Here is a 21,957-nt window from a genome sequence, read left to right on the forward strand (position 1 = left end):
ATTTGAAAAATTGAAAACTGTAAATTATTCATAACATATTTCTACCAATTCAACCTTGTAAAGTTCTATGGTCTTTAAAGGTTAGGCAGTTTGGCATTTAATGTAATATTGTATCATGTAGAAGTCTAGTAGTGATTTCTAAGTGTTTGATAGCAATATGCCTGTTGTATACTATAATATTGCGTACTATTACTGCTAGTATAGAAGGTTATACATGTTACAATGGTGCAGCAAAGTATCAAGTCAAATTTATTTCATATTTTTCTTTGTATTTCTTATAGCCACAAAATTTGCCAATGGATGACCAGTTTATTGTTTCTAGATACATCTCAAATCCTATGTTGGTTGATGGTAAGTTTACTTTACATAATACAAACACTTCTGCATGTATTTTATCTTTAGTACCATTGTCTCACTTTGTTCAGAAGTTTTGATTAGTGTCTATACTGAAGGGAAAGTTATGATTGTACTTCATGGTATGGTCATTGTGGTGCCATTGAGTTATCCTTTGGCAACCGTTCATTATTTCAAGGGATATTTGATGTCAACACATAGTTTTGCAGGGTACATATTTAAATGATGTAATTTCATTTAATGTTACACCTGTGTTACACAGTAAAAATAAGATTGAGAAGGGTCTAAGCTCGCCATCTAGTGCTGTGTTGACTCAGAGCAGAAATATATCCAAGTGTTTCTTGGCAACTGGGAGTGGAACCAATCAACTCATCGTAAAAGATCTGTTGATTACTTGGCTGTAAATTGTTATAACTGAAATGATTTGTGCATACCTTTGTATAAATATTAAGCATTGAGTATTATACTTTACAGTAAACTATTTTGAAAATCCTTATTGTAGCAATGTGTTTTAAGTCATCGCTATTGTATATTTTGAAACAATTACTCTCGTTATCTTTAATTATTTCTTAATTTCAGTTCTGCAAATTAAGGGCTCCAAGTAAAAGCATTTAGCTTTTCCAGCTCTCCTCCACTTTCTTCCTGTGATACTTGTTCCATTTTTGATTTTTAGTCAAGTGGAATTAAACTTACAAAATAAACTCAACATGGACATCACAATTAACATATTCCTTGACATGGAAGGCTAGAAATAAAAACTAAATATATTGGTGTATTATGATAGGCTTTGCAGCATGCCACATTTTGTCGTTTTATACATGCAGTTCTTTCAAGTTACAAATTAATATTTTTACTCAGGGTTCAAATTTGATGTGAGGCTCTATGTTGCTGTAACTTCGTATGATCCTTTGCGGATATACCTGTATGAGGAAGGACTTGCAAGGTACTGTATTTATTGTAAGATGGTATGGAATAACTCATTAGTTTGTAATAGTGATGGAAGGGCAATAGTTTTATGACATATCTCACAGTCCAAATAAATAGCTAGGGAGGGGTATTGTTACCTGGTCTAATACAATGTTTGGAAGATTTTACCTTTTAAGTAGGTTACATCACAGAGCACATTTAAGAAGTTATTTCTCAAAAAGTTGAAATATTGCATTTAAGTGCCTCAACAACCAAATTGACTCTCCATTGATTTCACCCTAGTGTTGATCAGTGTTATACTGCATGATGTAAACCAGGTAAGCTAAGGAGTCCAATCCATGTGCTTTAGTAGCCTTTGTACCAATCACCCATTCAGTTTTCTTTCCTAACAAGAAGTTGTAATCTAACAGATATCAAACATTACTCATTGGTCATATTGGATCATGAAGGAGAAAAGAAGCCTAAATATATGCAGAGAGGTGATAACACATTCCATCTTGTTATTTAAAACTGCTTTTCTGGAGTCAGTGATTACTTTCTCATGTGTTGAAACAGCACCAAATTTACCTTATCAAATAAGATTGTAAAATATTCTAATGTAAGCTAGGTCTTAGGTGGGCTTCTTTCAAAACTTTGGTCTGTAACCATGCTGTAATGATTGTCTTTGTAAATGTACATTTGCATAATTTAATCATAAACAAAAAACTGAATCAAAAATAAATTTAGAAAAGCAACAAAATTATAAATGCAATTATTCATTTTTATCTCAATACATTACATGTATAGAGATATTGTAACAGTAAGTGGGACTCTCTCCTCTCTTAAAAATTTTTCAGCGTCTTCATATAAAGTTCTTTTTCTCTGGAATTTTCAGAGCAAGCATATATCATATAGGCCAACAAAAGTTACTATTTTTTATTCGTGAATTTTATCTCATTCTATGACTTTTTCACCGATTTATGTCCAAATCGGGCCAATTTGGTCTGAAATACAGTTTAAACAACCCATTTTTGCACACGCTCCAAAACTTATGTTTTATGAAAGAGAATAGAATAGAATTGTCTGTCAACAGTAGTGTCGTCTAAGATAGGGTCCTATGTATTATATATTTTATTAACATTTTAAACTTTCATTTGTTGTTTACAGGTAGTTATTAATAAGAATTTTACCAGCTGTGTATGACATTTTATTGCTTTTATTTGCTTTATTTGATGTTTAAATGATTTTTCTTTCTTAAAACAACACTGAGCTGCCGCCCCTACTTTTAGTAAAAAGGTCCGTTTTTGATGATTAAGCCCCGCCCCCAAGTCTGTTTTGTAGCAGATTGGCTATGACTCATGGCAGCTATTGTTAGATATACGAAAATGGCTACCCTCGCGACTAATTTTCTGTATTGTAGTTAGGTACGCCAGGTGTAGTGTATTGCATGCTAATTACATATACAAATTCTGTACTGCTGAATTCTACGTAGTGGATTTAATTTATATTAGGCCTTCGTTTTTGTAACATCCATTTAAGGATAGTACTGGTGTTCAGGTAGCTTTTCAGAGCAAGGGCCATGATAAGTTTGTTTGATTGCCCTTCATGTATTTTGTATAATTACGTATACACATTCTTGTATTTCTGAAGGCTACTTACTGTAGGCCTAGTGCATTTAAAAAAATATATATATAGGCCTAGGCCCCCTAGGTCTATTAGGCTTTCAGTGATAGCCACATTAGCATTGTACTGGTGTTCAGACAGCTTTTCCTAGGAAGGACCAGGGTAAGTTTGTTGATGGGTACGTATAAAAGAGGAGCCGGCCATAGCATCACAACTTTTATAAGACTATAAAAATTGTATAAGGTTATGTTTTATTTATAAGGATATAAGATGAATAAGGTTATAAGAAGTATGTTTAGCTTTCTTTTGAACCTGTAATGTTTGACATCAAATGTACAAAGAATTAAAATAAAATAACAAAATGGAGAGGAACTGAGGTGGCTATTAGGGGAGGAGGAGGCCACCCATCACTTGCATATAAAAACTTGTAATCTTCTTTTACATTATTTTTTCCAAGTCATAAATTCATGAAATCTTCATGTCAGAAAAATTGAGATGGAAAAACGTGGGTTGTTTTGATATCTAGAAGTGGACACAGTTTTGATGGTAGTCACCACTACAGTCTACAGTAACATACAGTAGGTCAATAGGCCTAGCTCTCAAGGCAGGCATCAAGAATATGGTCGAGTTGTTCGCCTCTTCTAATTTGGCCGTTGTCATTGACGTCAAACTATATGACCAAAAAGTCCAACAGAGACTGACGCAAGATGAAGGATACCACATAAAAAACAAGTTCTTAAATATTCTATGACATTACTAAACCTTGCAACGTCGTTCTTTCGACTAACAGGCAATGAGCGCTAAAGGCAAGACTAGCAGGATAAAGTGTAACCTGCAGAGACTATTCGTGGCAGAGTAGCAAAAATGCAAGTTATATATTTGTTGTACCATGATTGATATTGATAATTGTAGAGACAGAGCAAAGATTTGAAATTAGGAATCAAAATTAAAACTTCCAGTATTGAGATACTGCATCATTGATGCTCTTGTTAAAATTAGGTTTGAGCTGAGGAAGGAAAAGTCAGAAATGTTGGTTCACCTGTTTTCACCATATTACTGGATTATATGACTGTGATGGCAACTAAAGTTACTGGTCAAACTGAGGTTTGATTGGCCCTTACATCACCCATCAAAACGTTGAGTCTAGTATGCTTTGGCTGTTCAAATCCAAATTCTTTTCCCTCAATTTGTAAGTGGGCAGCCATTTAGTTGATGCCTAACACTTAAGATCATTGAACATTAAAGATGAAACAACCTCAGGTAAAATGATGCTCAATTCAAGTGTCTTGCTGTTTCTGTGGTGAAAATTAAAATCATGTTAGGATACACAAGAGGCAGTGTGTATAGTACTTACAGTCTAAGGAATGTATTACAAGTTGACAAAGTGAGACAAAAGTGACAAAGTGAGAGAATTTTTTCTGTAACTTGATACTTTTTATGTTAACAACAGGTTTGCAACGGTGCAGTATAATAGCAGCAACAAGACTATTCGCAACACGTGCATGCACCTGACTAACTACAGCCTCAACAAAAGAAGTGATGATTATGTGAAGTATGTCTCTTAATCTTTATGTAAACAGTATGTTTGATTGATAGATGCTTTACTTGCTTATCAAAGTAGTTTGTGAATAGTAGCAAAGAAAAGCATATGGTCTACAATAAATTTGAATACACCTTCTTTGACGATTGGGTTGGATGTTGACAAATTTGGGTTGCTTGCTTGATTGTTGTCAGTTCGTAAGGATTCTGGGTAAACTTGCTCTGGGATTTGGAAAGTATTTTATACGATAAATCCATAAATTGGATATTGAAATAAGTGAAACTACATGGTAATGATGGGTGATGGTAAGTTTCTATTTTGTAACTTTCAAAAGGTGCAATGATCCAGATGTTGAAGACTATGGCAATAAATGGAGCCTTGGAGCCTTATTACGATATCTCAAAAAGCAAGGAAAAGATGTGAAAGGTAATCATTCCTTTAATTTATTTTCAATAAATGGAGCCTTGGAGCTTTATGTTGATATCTCTAAAAGCAAGGTAATGCTTTCCCTTGTTTCTGATTATGGTAGCTAAGGCACTCTGTCAAATGTAACAACAAAAGCCAGTCCTCTCCAGCATCCAGAGTGACGTATGCTGCATTCAGGTTGTATTAATATCATAGGCTTGTCTCACACCAAGCCTCTCCACCTGTGCAGACATAGTATGTCCCATGCCAAGGGAATATATTACACATTTCTTTAATTATGAAGAAAGCAGTTGACCACGTACTGTTGATAGCACTGCTATAGTGCATGCAATATGCTGTGACTGCTAAAGGTTGACATTGCAGGTTACACATGGTTGTGCTCAGCACACTGTCAGATACTATGGCTAACTATAGCTCTAAGCTTTGGATTTCCTAACACTCTTGCTGAGGGTGGTGTTAAATTCAGTCATTGAAATGCAATCACATGGAGCTATGCCTCTCCAGTTTGATGGATTTGGTGGTCACTATTTGGGTCTTTTTTCTGGAATTCAGGCCACCTTTCTATTTGATTCTCACGGACTATGAGAGTAAGTCTCCTTACATTGTCATGACCTCTCTGCCATTTTTCCTTTCGAGGTGAGGTGAGGTTAGGTTACTTAAACAGTATATTTCCTTCTAAAGTACCCATCCATGCAGCTTGTTATCACTGTTTTATTTTATCTTTCAGTTTTATTGGCAAGAATAGAAGAAGTCATCAACAAAGTTGTTATTTGTGCTGAATTCCCAGTTGCAACTGCTTGCAAAATGTTTATGCCCAACAGAGGAAACTGCTTTGGTATGTTACTGTAACAGTATTTTTTTTTTCATTTTTGGTTTTGATTTATATTTATGTTGTTAATGTAACAGTAAATGACAGTGTTTTAGAACTGTTAACCGTTAAAATGGTGTGATAAAAAAGTGTCGGATTACCATGTATTCTGCTCAACTTGTAACTTAACTGTAGTGTGCACAAGGGCTTATCACAAAAGTTAGTATACAAGGTTTACACAAATTCACAATCACCAGCAGACATTATCTATTTTGTCAGCTAAAAATAGCAGTACCTGTATTCCTCCTTCCATTTTCTTTGTAAACCAATTTCCCAAAATTTCCAAATTTTCCCGATATGTGTAAAAACAGTAAAGATAGCTTTTGCTACAGTTGTACAAAGCCAACTTTCCTTTCACTTTTAACTGAATGGAAGCACAAACTGACAACCATTTTAGTGAATTACTTCCATCTGTCTTCCTCTTTCTTGTTTGTTTTTCAAGCCCCATCCATACATTGTACCTAACACCCCCTCGGTGCGTAGTAAGATTGAGTGCTAGTCAGTCTTCACCTATTTTTAGTCAGTGCTAATGCTACAGAACTGTATTGTACCAGTGGAGTTTATCACATAGGAATTAATTTCACATGAAGTAATGTTTTGCAATACTAGAGGTCATTTGATTCATGTTGACATGTGAGTGTTACAGATTTCTTTGCAAAACATAATTAAGATGCAGCGTCACTGATGTTCTTGTTCTTTCATCTGCATCAAACAGAAGACAGGAATTGTTAAACCAGTTTCTTAGTTCTGATGATTGTTAACACTAGTGAGATTTATTGGCAAGGCTAATGTCAGTAATGTTAGTGTTATGTATAATGGAAGCATGTTTAATTTTAATTGATTACAATTACACTGACCTTAATAAAGCTGTTTATCTTTGTCTTTCAGAACTGTATGGATTTGATATCCTTATTGACAGCAATCTTAAACCTTGGATTCTTGAAGTCAATCTGTCACCCTCTCTTGCCTGGTAGGTACAGTTTATAATCACTTCAACCTGTATATCATTCAGTTTTGTGTAGGTACCAACTGTGTCGGTATGTGTGTTTACAAATTAACACTTATAAACACAATCATATAAATACACTTATCTCAATAAAAGTCAGGATAGATACATGTAAAACTTTATATTAAGTTCTGGCAAACATTTGTTTTCAGTGTGTGTTGGTTTATTATAGGTCAAAGCATGTCATAATATTAAGCCCTAAACATAACAACTCAGTAAGCATAGTATCTTCGAATTTAGGTTTGTATTGTTGTATTATCCAGTCAGCAAGAATGGAATAAACACATTCTAAATGTTGATTGTATTCTACAAGACAGTTTAGATAGTTTAGTAAATGAAATGCTTGCAAAGTGAGTGACAATGATCAGATAACATGTCACCTTTTAATACAAACATTGCAACCAAAACAGCACATAACCATAAACATGCAGCTAAAGATGCAGTATTGCAATGTGTTGTTCTCATTCCTTCATAAACTTAATTTATATTTTCAGTGATGCACCGATTGACTTGAAGATAAAATCTCACCTGATGGGGGATCTTTTCAGCCTGATTGGTAAGAGATTAGTACCATTCATTTAGCTGTCTCCTTGTCTATTGTGAACTCAATATACCATTCTTTGTAATGTAATGTAATATAAATACAATCTTATAGAGGGCACTACGCGCGATTCATCTGTGCGCTTTACAAACAATCTAGAAATACAATGACATAAAACATTAAATACAAAAAACAGTAAATACATATACCAACTACAGATATATACAGGAATATGAGATCAAAAAACTATTAAAAGCACTGGTGAAGAGTAAAGCGATAAAACAGATTGACTACAAAATATACAATTTGAATGCTAAACAGTGAAAAATCCAATTGAAGTAAGAACCTAAAAACCAACACGACAGAATATAAAATCTAAAAAATCCTAGAAACCATTTTTATAGTGCTCTTGAAAGAGATGCGTTTTCAGGTGTGAATATTGTAATACAAAATAATACTAAGTTAGTGATTTATTACATGTGCATATCCACCCAGAAGGGTGCTCAAATACCTCAATGACAAAAGTGAACACTATTTGTTGAAGCCCTAAGTAGTCACTGCTATAATATTTCTTGAGAGAGAAAGGTTTGATCAGTTGCCCAATGTATTGAGAAAAAGACTGGATGGTTATGATTAAACCTTAACAGTTACATATGATCCTCAATAAGCTGTTTGATTTCTGTGTTAATGTACCAGATCTATACATTAACAGATGACAGATACAGTATGAAATCAGTATGGTATCAGTATAGATACAGTATGACATCAGTATAGATACAGTATGAAATCAGTATGGTATCAGTATAGATACAGTATGAAATCAGTATAGATACAGTATGAAATCAGTATGATATCAGTATAGATATAGTATGAAATCAGTATAGATACAGTATGAAATCAGTATGATATCAGTATAGATACAGTATGAAATCAGTATAGATACAGTATGAAATCAGTATGATATCAGTATAGATACAGTATGATATCAGTATAGATACAGTATGACATCAGTATAGATACAGTATGATTTCAGTATAGATAAAGTATGATATCAGTATAGATACAGTATGAAATCTGTATGATATCAGCATAGATACAGTATGAAATAAGTATGATATCAGTATAGATACAGTATGAAATCAGTATGATATCAGTATAGATACAGTATGACATCAGTATAGATACAGTATGATTTCAGCGGATTATGACCACAAAATACAGCTTTGAATGATAGAGAAGTCACTATGATGGAGAACAATAACATCTTATACCAGTGAGTGACCATAGTACTGGGTCCATTGTACAACATTTCACCAGTGTCATACATATATGTTTGCTTGTGTGTATATTGTGTCAGGCATGTCAAGATAGAAATGAAAGATATCAGGCTCAATCTTGTTTTGTTTATGTCAGGCTTTCAGGCTCAGGACCCAATGATGAGGAAAGTTCAACAGAGTAAAAGAAATCAAGAACTTGCAGCATCAAGCGTCCTGCGACAACAGGTAATGTTGTGAACTTATCTTACCACTCAAGGGAATGGTAGTTATACTTTCTTGTCTTTCAAGAGAAGCAGCATTTCATGGTAATTTTAGTCACTGTCTTATAAATGGCAGCAATGCTTTGTGACAATCTTGTGAGTGGCAACACTGCAGCATCAAACTCTTTATGAATAACGAAAGAGGAAATCCTGATTTTAAGTGCTTGTCATGCCAGCATCTAATGCAAACTTCACTTTAAATTCTGGGATTACTGAGATGACCCAAAGTCTTAAATATGACATCACATAGCATAAACAGAATATTTGTTACTTCAATGAGTTTTAGCAATAACTTCTTACATGAAACATTCAGTTGACTCCAAAATGGTCTTTGATAAATGTTTCTTCATCCCTGTAAGCAACCATCTGTAAAAGATCTTGTAAAGGAAATTCCTTCAACAGCTGCCTGTGTACTGTAGGTCCTAATGAGCACACATATAATCCATCTGGTTGATGGGTCTTGTCAGTCATCATTTTGTGGCATGGAAAACCTGTATATATTTCTGAACAAAAGAATAATCACACACAACTGTTCATCTCTTATTAGCATTAATCTACATTCATGCCTCGTTAACCTGGACTTGACTGTTTTAGTGTCTGTTAATGAGGAAGTTGGAGCCTAGTGGTTAAAATGTAAAAGATGCTAAGTATGGTGTCTGTATGCAGGAGTAAGTGCAATAAGCATCACAGTAATAATGTTGGTTCAACTTACCAAATAGTCTTGTAATGTCTATGTTTATTGATATCCTTGCATCTGTGTTCATGTCCCTTTCTATGCTATTACCTTTCTCTGTAGATGTAATTACAAAGTGTTTGATTAATTTGTAGTTGCATATTATGTTGCTGTTGAATGTTTCTTTGTAGCTGAATAGGATAGAATGTTTCTTTCTTTGACTCTATGTTGGTTACTGCTCTGTTTTTAGAAGGAGCGTATTGGCTCTGCCTTTGTGGTGAGTATAGAGTAGTGCTCTATTGCTTGCTGTGCTCTCACCAATCTCACACATAATACTTTGCACTGTAAAGCAAAATGCTGTAATTTCTACCCTTTAACCTTGACCTCTTCTTGTAGAATCTAATGCAATAATGCTTTGTAGGGATTACTCTATTTCTATGTATATTGCACAAAAGTAATTGAGGGGAATCTATATCAGTGTTGCAACAGTAGTTCTGCTTATTTGCACCAATGTCAAGTGGAATTACTAATCTTCCAACTGTCTTAATCTTCACATCAGCCCTTCTCATTTGAATGGAAGTGCTGCAAATGGTTATAATTGTTTCCTGGATATTATTTCATTATTCTCATATTAAAGACTTATTGTACAGTGTTTGTCAAACCCATATCAAGCTGTAGACTACTTCATCTAATAAATATTCTACCAAATTAAATCTCACTAACTTGCAATAAAAGTGCATCCAAGTTACTTTTATCTCTCAATTACTCAGCTGCTCAGTTTTCTGTTTGGCCTTTACTTTACATTATACAAGCAGGGGCTTTACTGGCCAGAGATGCATATAGTTATCATTACTTTGACAGACAATTACTAAGGACAGTATTAGCATGATACATTCATTGTGGCCCTCCATGAAGATACACTCATTACTACCAAGGAGAATAACATCTAAATCATTGTAAAACTATGTAGTCAATGCATGTAATGCTGCAACCTTCACTCTGTGCACTTATTTGTTGCTTTTGTTTCCCGTAAGCAAACGTGGTGGAATAATTCCTGCTAGTCTGAAAATGCTGTTAATTCACCACTCCTGATTAATTATACATTAAGTGTACTACTTACAAGAGATACTTGAAGCCTATGTTTTGTTTTACTTTACATCAAGATGTCCATATCATATGCTTTAGTAGCATTGTGTTTGTTGTTAAGTTTTATGATAATAGATGAAAGAAACATTCAGTACCATGCTTCTAGAATTGGATGCTCCTCCATGTTGGTTCTGTAAGATTCAGGGTTCTTGCTGTTCAATTTATAATCAAAGTAAGGTTTGGATGTAGCTAATCTGCTGGTATTACTTCAAACTATCCTGCACTATAACTTCCTAGTAATATTAACTAACATTTCTATTGCTTACATTTTTCAAATTTGTTTCCATTAACATTAATTGATATTGTGTTAGCTTTGATAGCCTGTGTTCCTAGTCTTCTGCTACTAAATAAAAGTCTTACATTGCTTGTTATAAGTAAATGAACAACAAAACTGACTGGGTGACACTTGAAAACAGACAAACTTGAAAACAGCCTAGAAACTTTTGGATGTAATGGGAATCCAAGCAGTGACCTAGAGCTTGTTTACAAGCTATGTGCTGTAGCAAACTGAGCTATCCACCCTGTAGCTGGTGGTGATCCTTATATAGTCATTTAATTACAGGGATGCTAATCAGAATCAATAGTACCTTGCACGTACTGTAACACTACAGCTTCATTCAATACAATCCAGAGGCTGCAGAATGGATCCCAAAACAATTCTTTCTTTCTTTAGTTACATTTGGACAATGGAAAACTGACTAGAAAATTACCATTAAATTGGAAAGGTAGGCATTGTCACCAGCTAATGGCTGTATAGATCTGTTGGCATAAAAAAAAAAAATTAACTCTGAAAATTTGTTCTTCATCTTTGCTGTTGTGAAGTTTCTTGCAGTTGTTTTATATTTTACTTATTGCAATATCATTTGCCAATTGGTCGCCATCAATAGCTTGTCGACAACCACTACTGGACGCCTGCTGTGTTTCATACTTTAGCGTGCCTCCTGGCTATGTGATATGAACTCAGGTCAGACTGCTGAGTAGACCAGCGGTTGAATCAATCACATAGTGATATGAACTCAGGTCAGACTGCTGAGTAGACCAGCGGTTGAATCAATCACGTAGTGATATGAACTCAAGTCAGACTGCTGAGTAGACCAGCGGTTGAATCAATCACATAGTGATATGACCTCAGGTCAGACTGCTGAGTAGACCAGCGGTTAAATCATTCACACAGTGATATGACCTCAGGTCAGACTGCTGAGTAGATCAGCGGTTGAATCAATCAGGTAGTGATATGACCGCAGGTCAGACTGCTGAGTAGACCAGCGGTTGAATCAATCACACAGTGATATGACCTCAGGTCAGACTGCTGAGTAGACCAGCGGTTGAATCAATCAGGTAGTGATATGACCTCAGAGCTGTCAAAATGTGGATATATCATATGTCATGATTTCTCAAGAAGCATAATTTTATGGCTCTTTTACTTCCCATGTGTATGCTCCAAAAGTGTTTAAAAGAAGCATCATGTGTATCCTTCCTAATGTGTTTAAAAAGAAGCATCGTGTGTTTGCTCCTCATGTGTTTAAAGAGAAGCATCATGTGTATCCTTCCTAATGTGTTTAAAAAGAAGCATCGTGTGTTTGCTCCTCATGTGTTGTAAAAGAAGCATCTTGTGTTTCCTACTAATGTGTTTAAAGAGAAAGCATTATGTGTATCCTCCTAATATGTTTAAAAAGAAGCATCTTGTGTTTGCTACTAATGTGTTTAATAAAAGTATCATGTGTATGCTCCTAATGTGTTTAAAGAGAAGCATCACGTGTATCCTCCTAATGTGTTTACAAAGAAGCATCGTGTGTATGCTCCTAATGTGTTTACAAAGAAGCGTACTGCTGGTAGATATTAAGGTTCATTTGTGGTTAGCAGAGATCAAAATGTAGAACCTTCAGTACAGTATGACAAAGATCAGTTTTGAGCAGTCTAGTCACTAAATATCACACTTGATGAGCTAATACTAAACACAGCAGCTATTGACATAGCAGTCTTGACTAAGTGCTTTCTCTACTTGAAAGCTTTCATCAGCTCCATACTGTCTCTGGTATCCATATATTAGGGAGGCCGGTCCGGTCACAATGTAGATCTTGATGGCTGAGCTAATTCAGCACAGGACTTATTTATGAACCCACTGATTTGAATCCCATTTCAATCTCTAATTTTATGGCTTTTGCAAAAGTTGTTATCAACATATAAAACATTAACTTGGTGTGAACAGTGTCTTTGTTACATTATTCTTCACTTCCATTTGATAGAAACAACGTCCTCAGTCTGCCGGTAATGCGAGACGAACCCTGAGTGCAGCAGTGACCAGACCGGGATCTGGCAGAAAGAGTGGCCTAAGCGCTGAGGAGCGACGTGTGGCCCAGGAGAGTAAAGATGAATACCAAAGAAGAGGAGGCTGGATGAGGATATTTCCAACTCCTCTTTCATGGGATAAATATGGGTAAGATAGAGTTCTCTGGAACATTTGTAAGTGTGTTGATGCTATTGCTGTTTAGTTACCACAAAGTAATTTGCATATAGCAGAAAGTTAAAAAAAAAAGTTAAAAAAATATAGGTTAGTCCCTAGTGTACATACACAACACTTGTTAGGATATCGGGAACGTAAATTTCAGTTACTCTGAAGAATAACGATCAGTATGAAGCAGTCTTGGGAGTAATTCTTGCATAAACATTGCGGTCTGTTTTAAAACGGTTTTATGCAGTTGTCAATCAAATATTTATGATGTTTTAAGCTAACTGACTTTTTTTTCCAAACTTTTTGTCTATCGATCTTCTGGGAATAAGATAGTTTGGTACAGTAGTACACTGTGTATGGAGCAAGCTGTAGCTTAATCCTACGATCCTGTCTTTAATTTCGGGTTAGAATTCCTAATTCCTGTGTTAACATATATGGATATATAATCATCGATGGCAAAAACAACTTTTGGATGAATGTTTGTACCTACTTGTAATTATTTGTTAATGAGCTGTATCAACTGAATTTTAACATTTTAATTGAGAATTTTGGGTGTTCTCATATAGCTATTTTTCAGGATGTCTCTGCCAGTTTTGGGTTATGTCAAGCTGTGCAAAGAAGTAAAATAGTCAATAACTTTGGTGTATTTTCTTCATTTAAAGGTTGAAATATATTTTTTTTTTTTTTTTTTTTGCTCCACTTTGGGTGCTGCATGGAGCAACAATTCTCTTCTTTGAACAGGACCTTGGGTTTTGTACTAATTTGGTCATGAAAAGGTCATGGAAAAGTCATGGAAATTGATTTTCCTTATGGTGCAGGAACCCTGTTAGTGATGATGTTATCCTAGTCAATCATAGATGCAATGAACATGTGTGCAATATCCTTTACTTTCACAGTAATTTCCTTGAATGTAAGTCTGGTTATAATCAGATGTTGCACTCACAGCTGTTTCCTGACAGGTAAGATGGTTGGCTTCTCATCATTTGATTGCAGTGTTGCCATTTTAACTCACAACATCAATGTTCTTCTTCAACTTAACAATTCTTCATGTTAATTCCAACATACTACTCATTCATCTATGCTGGGACTGCACAGAGATGGTATTAGAAGTAGTGATGCCTAGCATCTGGGAGGTTTGCTGCTTAAATCTCTGGTCAGCTTAAGTTGATGGATTTTTATGCAGGCACAGAAGTGCACGGTATTCCAACCTGATTAAGTCTTACCAACTGTGAAGCAGATTAAAATATGAGTTAGTCTTACCAACTGTGAAGTAGATTAAAATACAAGTTAGTCTTACCAACTGTGAAGCAGATTGCAATATTAGTTAGTCTTACCAACTGTGAAGCAGATTAAAATATGAGTTAGTCTTACCAACTGTGAAGCAGATTAAAATATGAGTTAGTCTTACCAACTGTGAAGCAGATTGCAATATGAGTTAGTCTTACCAACCGTGAAGCAGATTAAAATATGAGTTAGTCTTACCAACTGTGAAGCAGATTGCAATATGAGTTAGTCTTACCAACCGTGAAGCAGATTGCAATATGAGTTAGTCTTACCAACCGTGAAGCAGATTCAAAATATGAATTAGTCTTACCAACTGTGAAAGCAGATTAAAATATGAGTATTAGGATACAAGCATTCTTAGGTTTGTAATGTTTAGCTGTTAGAGTGGAGATAATGGTATTCCTCAACCTCTCAAGAGGGGAATATAATTGAATACCGATACAGCGTTCAGGATAGGTAATTGATGGGTAAATGATGGCTACATTGAAACTTCTAAGAAGGAATATAATTACATACCAATACAGCGTTCAGGATAGGTAAATGATGGCTACACAGAAACCTCTATGAAGGGAATATAATTTAATACCGATACAGCATTCAGCATAGGTAATTGATGGGTAAATGATGGCTACATAGAAACCTCTAAGAAGGGAATATGATTGAATGCCGATACAGCGTTCAGGATAAGTAATTGATGGGTACATGATAGTTACATTGAAACTTTTAAGAAGTATTAAAAAGCTTCAAAATTGGCTTGCCATGTCTTAGTGAGTAAGCTGTTTTATGTTAAAGGAGATATTTGTAGCTCTTTCTTTGTAATGGCTGTGGCTATGTTGTTGGTGTGCTATCACATGTTTACTGTCTTGCCTTTGGCAGTGTATTGCATTGCATAACATTTGTGATAATAAGTATGTCATTGTGACACTAAACCTGTTATTGCTGTCTTTGCCCAGTATGAGACTGCTTGTTTTTGACTTTCATGCAGAGTAGCTCTCCATGTCAGTAACATCTGCCTGGTGTTACATAATTTGCTTTGTCATTTTCCTTTCTTCATTGGTAGTGTGTCTGAGAAAGAAGGCCTTGCACATTCATTACCATGTACAATAGAATTGCTATGTAAGAACCACATACTGTGATACAACAGTTAGTCCTTTTACTACAATTGATCTGAGCAAATGAAACAGGCAAAAGAGGGCGAATACTCCAGGGTATATGTACTTTTCTCAACTTTAAAAGTTGTTTGTGGTTAGAAATAAAACTTGATTATCTTATCATTAGGAGCTGCAGTATGGTCAAGGTCTGTACCTGTCAGGGTTAATTAATATCACTAGGGGATTGGAACATTGATGTCTTATAAATACTTCGTACAGCTAGGAGCACATTGTCTAATCAGGCAAAAACATCTTTAACTACTAGTTACGCAGTTGTTGTAAAGATAAAACACCCTGCTATTAGAATTGGTTTTATATGAATATATGTAGTTTAACAGCTAATATACAAGAGCTAATATACAACTAACATACAAGAGAACTCATTATAATGTTCACACTCATTCTCCACGCATTGCTTGTAAACCATTGACATAAACACAATGTTGAGGATAAAGCAGCTAGTTGTAGTGTGCCACTACTGTGACACTACTAAACTTAAACAGTGGTTTCATACCACACTATCTGCTATTATCCAAATCTATCATCAAAAACCATATACTGGTCTTAGCCTGAACCAAGACAGAATAATTATTTTGATCAGCTGGTCAAGGTTGGAATGAAAGTTGTTAGTCAAAAGAAATACTTTGTCTGATTGGTCATTATTTTGATTTTTGGAGTTGGTAGAAGCAGCTGCTTTAAACTCATTGTTTTATTTGCAAGCATATTCTGTCACTGTTAATATCACCATTGCAGTGTGCTTTCCAGCACCCCTATCCATGTTCGCAGAGCTTCTTCCTCTCATCATGTACCTACAGCTGGCCTGCTGGTCAGGTCTAGATCCATGTAAGTACTTTAACATTCTTGCATCCATGTCTTTACTGTATTTGTTTCACAAACTACCATAACTTGTCAAACATTGTTCAAATTAATTGCACTTACTTTCTTTTTTACTTAAATTGAAGATGTCTTTATGAAATGTATTAACTTTCAGATGTGAAAGATCAGACCATATCTTCAAGCTAAAATTTCACCAACATGTTGAGTTTTTCTTTCGTGAAATTATGTGAAAAATGGAGCAAGGGGAAGGTCAGCTGCCATAGTGATTGAAACACCAAGTTAAATATGCAATTGATTATAATTTTTATGGTTATAAATTGTCCATTGTTTAAAACAAATTTGCCAAGGACAAATGGTTTCTAGCTAAGTCATCCTTTGATGTCCACTGAAAGAATAGTTTGGTTATAGATATTAGATCTCTTCAATGGCTTTCAATGACCTGATAGATCTGAAGAAACAAAAGTTGACATGAAAGGAGCATTTTAGACTTAAACCACCCTATAGAAGCATCCTGTGCACTAAGGTTTATGGAATTGTCTCACATCAGGTATTGTGTAATATATGTGTGTAATGTCACATGTATCATGTGTGTAATTTGTCATGTGTGTAATATATGTGTGTAATGTCACATGTGTCATGTGTGTAATGTGTCATGTCATGTGTGTAATATATGTGTGTAATGTCACATAAGTAAACACTATTGACATTTGGCCAGCAACTCTACGAGTCACAGCTTCAAGTCAAGTAGGGACTTTGTACTCATTTTACTCATAGTTTGCAATTTCCAATGCTATTTCATCCTTGTTTCTACTAAGAGGAAGCCTAAATTCTACCTTACTGTCTTGTTTTGAGGTATTAAGCTCAATGTAACTGTGCTAAGTGAAGCAGATTTGGAGTGGAATTTGCATTGGCTTTGTGTTGCATTTGAATCTCTGTTAAATAGTAACTCTAAATGGTAGGACATGTATGTTGTACAGGCTATATTCAGATGTATTTAAATCTATGTCTCTGTTGAAGTAGTAACTCTAACAGAAATGGTAGGAAATGTTGTACAGGCTATATTCAGGCACAATTAGATCAGAGCTATAGCTTGATATATTCTATGTCAAAGTAAAATATTCAGTGTAATTAAGCCTTCTTAAGTTTGATTTTAATCTTTGTTTGCAGAAAGGCAAATCACTACTTGCTGCAAGAGTTGCAAGAACGAGAAATAGATGAACACCTAGCCCAGCTGACAAGAAAGTTGATCCCCAAGGACAACACATCAGATAGGAAACATCTGAGAAACAAGATAAGACAGAGATACCCAGCAGTCAAACAAATGCTCAACAGTAAGTAAAGCAAATAGATGGAAAAGGACCTCCTAGATTTACAATGAATTAGCAAAAAAAAAACCTGTGTGTCCTGGGAAAGTTGATAAGGTTCTGAGGAATTGCACATTGTACCTGCTAACAGTGACAGGGCGTATTAATAGTAGGACACTAGTGTAAGAGAGATGAAACACCCCACAGCCTGGGGAAGATTTATTCATATATTCAGTATCATCAACAGATATATAAAAATGTATGAGGAAGCTTCAAATACAAGTATGATAAAATGCAAAACTCCAACCACTATAACTACAAATGTATCTTGCAGGAAGATGTCTCTCTGGCTCTTTTGGGAGGGGAGTAGGGACAAAAGGGGGAGTGGGAGAATGGAAGGGGGGAGTAGGGACAGAAGGGGGCGTGGGGGAAAGGAAGAGGGGAGTAGGGACAGAAGGAGGCATGGGGGAAAGGAAGAGGGGAGTAGGGACAGAAGGAGGCATGGGGGAAAGGAAGAGGGGAGTAGGGACAGAAGGAGGCATGGGGGAAAGGAAGAGGGGAGTAGGGACAGAAGGAGGCATGGGGGAAAGGAAGAGGGGAGTAGGGACAGAAGGGGCGTGGGGGAAAGGAAGAGGGGAGTAGGGACAGAAGGAGGCGTGGGGGAAAGGAAGAGGGGAGTAGGGACAGAAGGGGGCATGGGGGAAAGGAGGGGAATATGGACAGAAGGAGGCGTGGGGTAAAGGGAGAGGGGAGTAGGGACAGAAGGAGGTGTGGGGGAAAGGAAGAGGGGAGTAGGAACAGAAGGAGGCGTGGGTGTTAGGAAGAGGGGAGTAAGGACAGAAGGAGGTGTGGGGGAAAGGAAGAGGGAAGTAGGGACAGAAGGAGGCGTGGGGGAAAGGAAGAGGGAAGTAGGGACAGAAGGAGGCGTGGGGGAAAGGAAGAGGGGAGTAGGGACAGAAGGAGGTGTATTGGGGAATGGAAGAGGGGAGTAGGGACAGAAGGAGGCGTGGGGAAAGGAAGAGGGGAGTAGGGACAGAAGGAGGCGTGGGGGAAAGTATAGTCAGATTCAAGGCAGGAGGGGACAGACATAGAAACCCTCCATCTCACCTTTGACCTTTACTAATAAAATGGTAAATGAATTATGGTCCTTCCTGGTATATATCATTTTGACTGACAATAGGAATTATAACCAACAATGTCTTACTAAACACTAGTGTACACATAACACTGTTCACTCATCAGCAACTGACAAACAGTGTAAGGCTTGAAAGAACCAGTAGCATAGACCTGCTAAAATAGTTTAGTTTTAATTTATGAATCCACTCTTATCATGTTTATATAGAGGTAAACAAGTATCTTACTTTGTCAAGGGGTGTTATACTTTGGTTAATCCCTGATGCCTCCTAGAATATTCAATGTAGCCAGTAATGTTGTATGTATTGTATTCTACAAATAGATGCATTGAAGTAACATCCCATGTAGTCATTGTGCAGGAATTCCATGGATTCTTCTTTAACAGAGTCATTGCTCCCTTGAGAGAGTTGAGTAGCAACTTCCTTTCTGTCGTGCCAACATTTGCAAGTCTCTCCAGGGCTATTCCATTAAGATATTTGTTAGAAAGTAGTTCAGTAAATGATGTTTAATCAGTTGGAATTATGAATCATAATATGGGAATAATGTTGGGTAGGTCATGACGTTCAAATGTAGCACACGTTTCACACCATCTGATGTTTGATAGTATGGGGTATATCTTTTTGTTTGCAACCAATACTCTTCTTCATTCAAACAGATGGTCAAGCTCGGGCTGGCAGTGCCCGTCATGGACTGCCAGAGAAGAAGCCAACCAACCAAAGAGAGAACACCAAAGAAGCTGCTGACAACCACCTCAACCAGAATACAAACAATAAAACAAACACTCTACCCAGAGCTTTCAATCTAAAACAAACTGCAATAATTGTAACCTCTGACAAGAACAAAGGAAAGACCAAAACAACGGCTAATAGTAACCAACCCATAGCAGCTGTGAATCAAAGCAGTACACTCCCTGGAGGAGATGCATCCAGATCGGCAACTTCTAATGGTCCTATCTCAAAACTGGCTCAGGGTCAGTTGCAAGAGGACAATCAATTATCCAACCAAATTGAAGTTCCTGAAGTTCCCCCTGAGAAACTTATACGGGACAGCATTGATGTGCCAAATATAATGATTCATGGCGGTGATTTAACGTAAGGCCTTTTTGTTTTGATGATGGAACTTGTCTTGAAGGTTTTAAAATAAGTACAGTCTTTTTCTTGATTAGAAATGCTAACATTCAGCTAACAATCACAATGAATGGTGACACCAGACAAGGGAACATTGATGTAGTACTACAGGGACTACTTTACTCATATTTCGGATCTGTTCTAGGTTAAAGATTTCTACATAATTACACTGATTGTTTCATGAGAAACATAATATACAACAATGCCAAAGCTAAACGAGATAACAATGTACATTGCAGTTACTGTAATTAATGCTTGTGTAAAGAGGAATTATTTTAAGCTGTTTTTGTTTGAAATATCAACATTGAAATGCTGATCAGTTAAAGACAATTACCATTTGTTTCATTTCAGGTAATTCTACATTTCCATGATTTTCCCTTCTTTAGTTTTCAGTTGTTCTTCTTTACTTGTTTTGAATGTTTATCTTGATTAGTTTTTGAGAGAAGCTCCTTGATGTTGTTATCCCCTTACCTTTAAAGTGCCTGAATGGGTAAAACTATTACAATACCTTAGTCCTATATCTGTAATAAACATTTAACCCTAAACTCCAAATACTCCAGAGGAATAAATTTATGTCCTAACTTCTCCTTTAATTGGAGCCAGACATCAAATGATTTCAAGGAAACCAACATGAATCACTGTTTGAGATTTGTATGTAACATTATTGCATGTGAAAATATGTTAGTCGTATGCTTATTTTTATGATTTTGTCCTTCAGGAAACTTCAAGCAAGGCAGGCCTTTGCAACTTACCTCTCTAGGGTACAACAGAGGTTATTAGAAGAAACTAGCAGACCACCAGAGAAATTAGATGAAGCAGAACAGAACGATGAACAAATGGTAAGTAACTTCTCTCCTCATTGCCTAAGAATTAGTCAAGTCTTGTTTCAGGCCAACTGGTTCTTTGTTTTAGTAACTCCTTTTAAAATTCATAAGCAGTATCTGTTCAATGTAGGGCTGTTAGTTTGGATTATAGACCCAAATGAAACATTGGTGCCCTTGACTTGGTCAGAATTATGAATCCAGGGTATGATTAGTTAATCTGTGCCTTGACCGCCTCTCTACTAATCCATCACATATAGTTTATAGGGACCATTTAGTGTGAAACAAAAATTAAACTTCCAAAGGATGGATATCAATGTTCTAGTCAATGCTATAACATAATACTGAGTTTGACTGGCTTGGTATAGTTGCTTATTAATGCTATAACATAGTATTGAGTTTGACTGGCTTGGTAGAGTTGCTTATTAATGCTATAACGTTGTTACTAAGTTTGGCTGGGTGGGTAGAGTTGCTTATTAATGCTATAACATAGTTTTGAGTTTGACTGGCTTGGTAAAGTTGCTTATTAATGCCATAACTTGGTACTGAGTTTGACTGGCTTGGTATAGTTGCTTATTAATGCTATAACATAGTACTGAGTTTGACTGGCTTGGTAGAGTTGCTTATTAATGCTATAACGGTGTACTAAGTTTGGCTGGGTGGGTAGAGTTGCTTATTAATGCTATAACATAGTTCTGAGTTTGACTGGCTTGGTAGAGTTGCTGATTAATGCTATAACATAGTACTGAGTTTGACTATAACATAGAACTGAGTTTGACTGGGTGGGTAGAGTTGCTTGTTAATGCTATAACATAATACTGAGTTTGACTGGCTTGGTATAGTTGCTTATGAATGCTATAACATAGTATTGAGTTTGACTGGCTTGGTAGAGTTGCTTATTAATGCTATAACGGTGTACTAAGTTTGGCTGGGTGGGTAGAGTTGCTTATTAATGCTATAACATAGTTTTGAGTTTGACTGGCTTTGTTGAGTTGCTTATTAATGCTATAACATTGTTACTAAGTTTGGCTGGGTGGGTAGAGTTGCTTATTAATGCTATAACATAGTTTTGAGTTTGACTGGCTTCGTAGAGTTGCTTATTAATGCTATAACTTAGTACTGAGTTTGACTGGCTGGGTAGAGTCGCTTATTAATGCTATAACATAGTACTGAGTTTGACTGGGTGGGTAGAGTTGCTTATAAATGCTTTAACATAGTTCTGAGTTT

At 36.0% G+C, this 21,957-nt stretch overlaps 1 protein-coding gene across 6 annotated transcripts in view; it reads left to right on the forward strand.

Moving 5' to 3' along the window:
• The window catches only part of LOC139970567 (tubulin polyglutamylase TTLL5-like), a 185,279-nt gene that overhangs the window by 11,853 nt on the left and 151,469 nt on the right, over positions 1-21,957 (forward strand). For 4 of the 6 annotated variants that reach the window (XM_071976367.1, XM_071976363.1, XM_071976365.1 and 1 more), the window contains exons 9-23: positions 282-351; positions 1,213-1,297; positions 4,334-4,435; positions 4,758-4,849; positions 5,577-5,684; positions 6,606-6,687; positions 7,218-7,279; positions 8,678-8,766; positions 9,725-9,751; positions 12,867-13,057; positions 13,969-14,031; positions 16,261-16,350; positions 17,512-17,675; positions 19,438-19,873; positions 20,628-20,748. In XM_071976367.1, coding sequence (XP_071832468.1) covers positions 282-351; positions 1,213-1,297; positions 4,334-4,435; positions 4,758-4,849; positions 5,577-5,684; positions 6,606-6,687; positions 7,218-7,279; positions 8,678-8,766; positions 9,725-9,751; positions 12,867-13,057; positions 13,969-14,031; positions 16,261-16,350; positions 17,512-17,675; positions 19,438-19,873; positions 20,628-20,748 — 1,782 coding nt within the window. The remainder of the gene's footprint in view (positions 1-281; positions 352-1,212; positions 1,298-4,333; positions 4,436-4,757; positions 4,850-5,576; positions 5,685-6,605; positions 6,688-7,217; positions 7,280-8,677; positions 8,767-9,724; positions 9,752-12,866; positions 13,058-13,968; positions 14,032-16,260; positions 16,351-17,511; positions 17,676-19,437; positions 19,874-20,627; positions 20,749-21,957) is intronic. The other 2 variants (XM_071976366.1, XM_071976364.1) reach the window with 2 other exon arrangements.

Source organism: Apostichopus japonicus, chromosome 8 (assembly GCF_037975245.1).
Source record: "Apostichopus japonicus isolate 1M-3 chromosome 8, ASM3797524v1, whole genome shotgun sequence".
Classification (NCBI taxonomy): Eukaryota; Metazoa; Echinodermata; class Holothuroidea; order Aspidochirotida; family Stichopodidae; genus Apostichopus; species Apostichopus japonicus.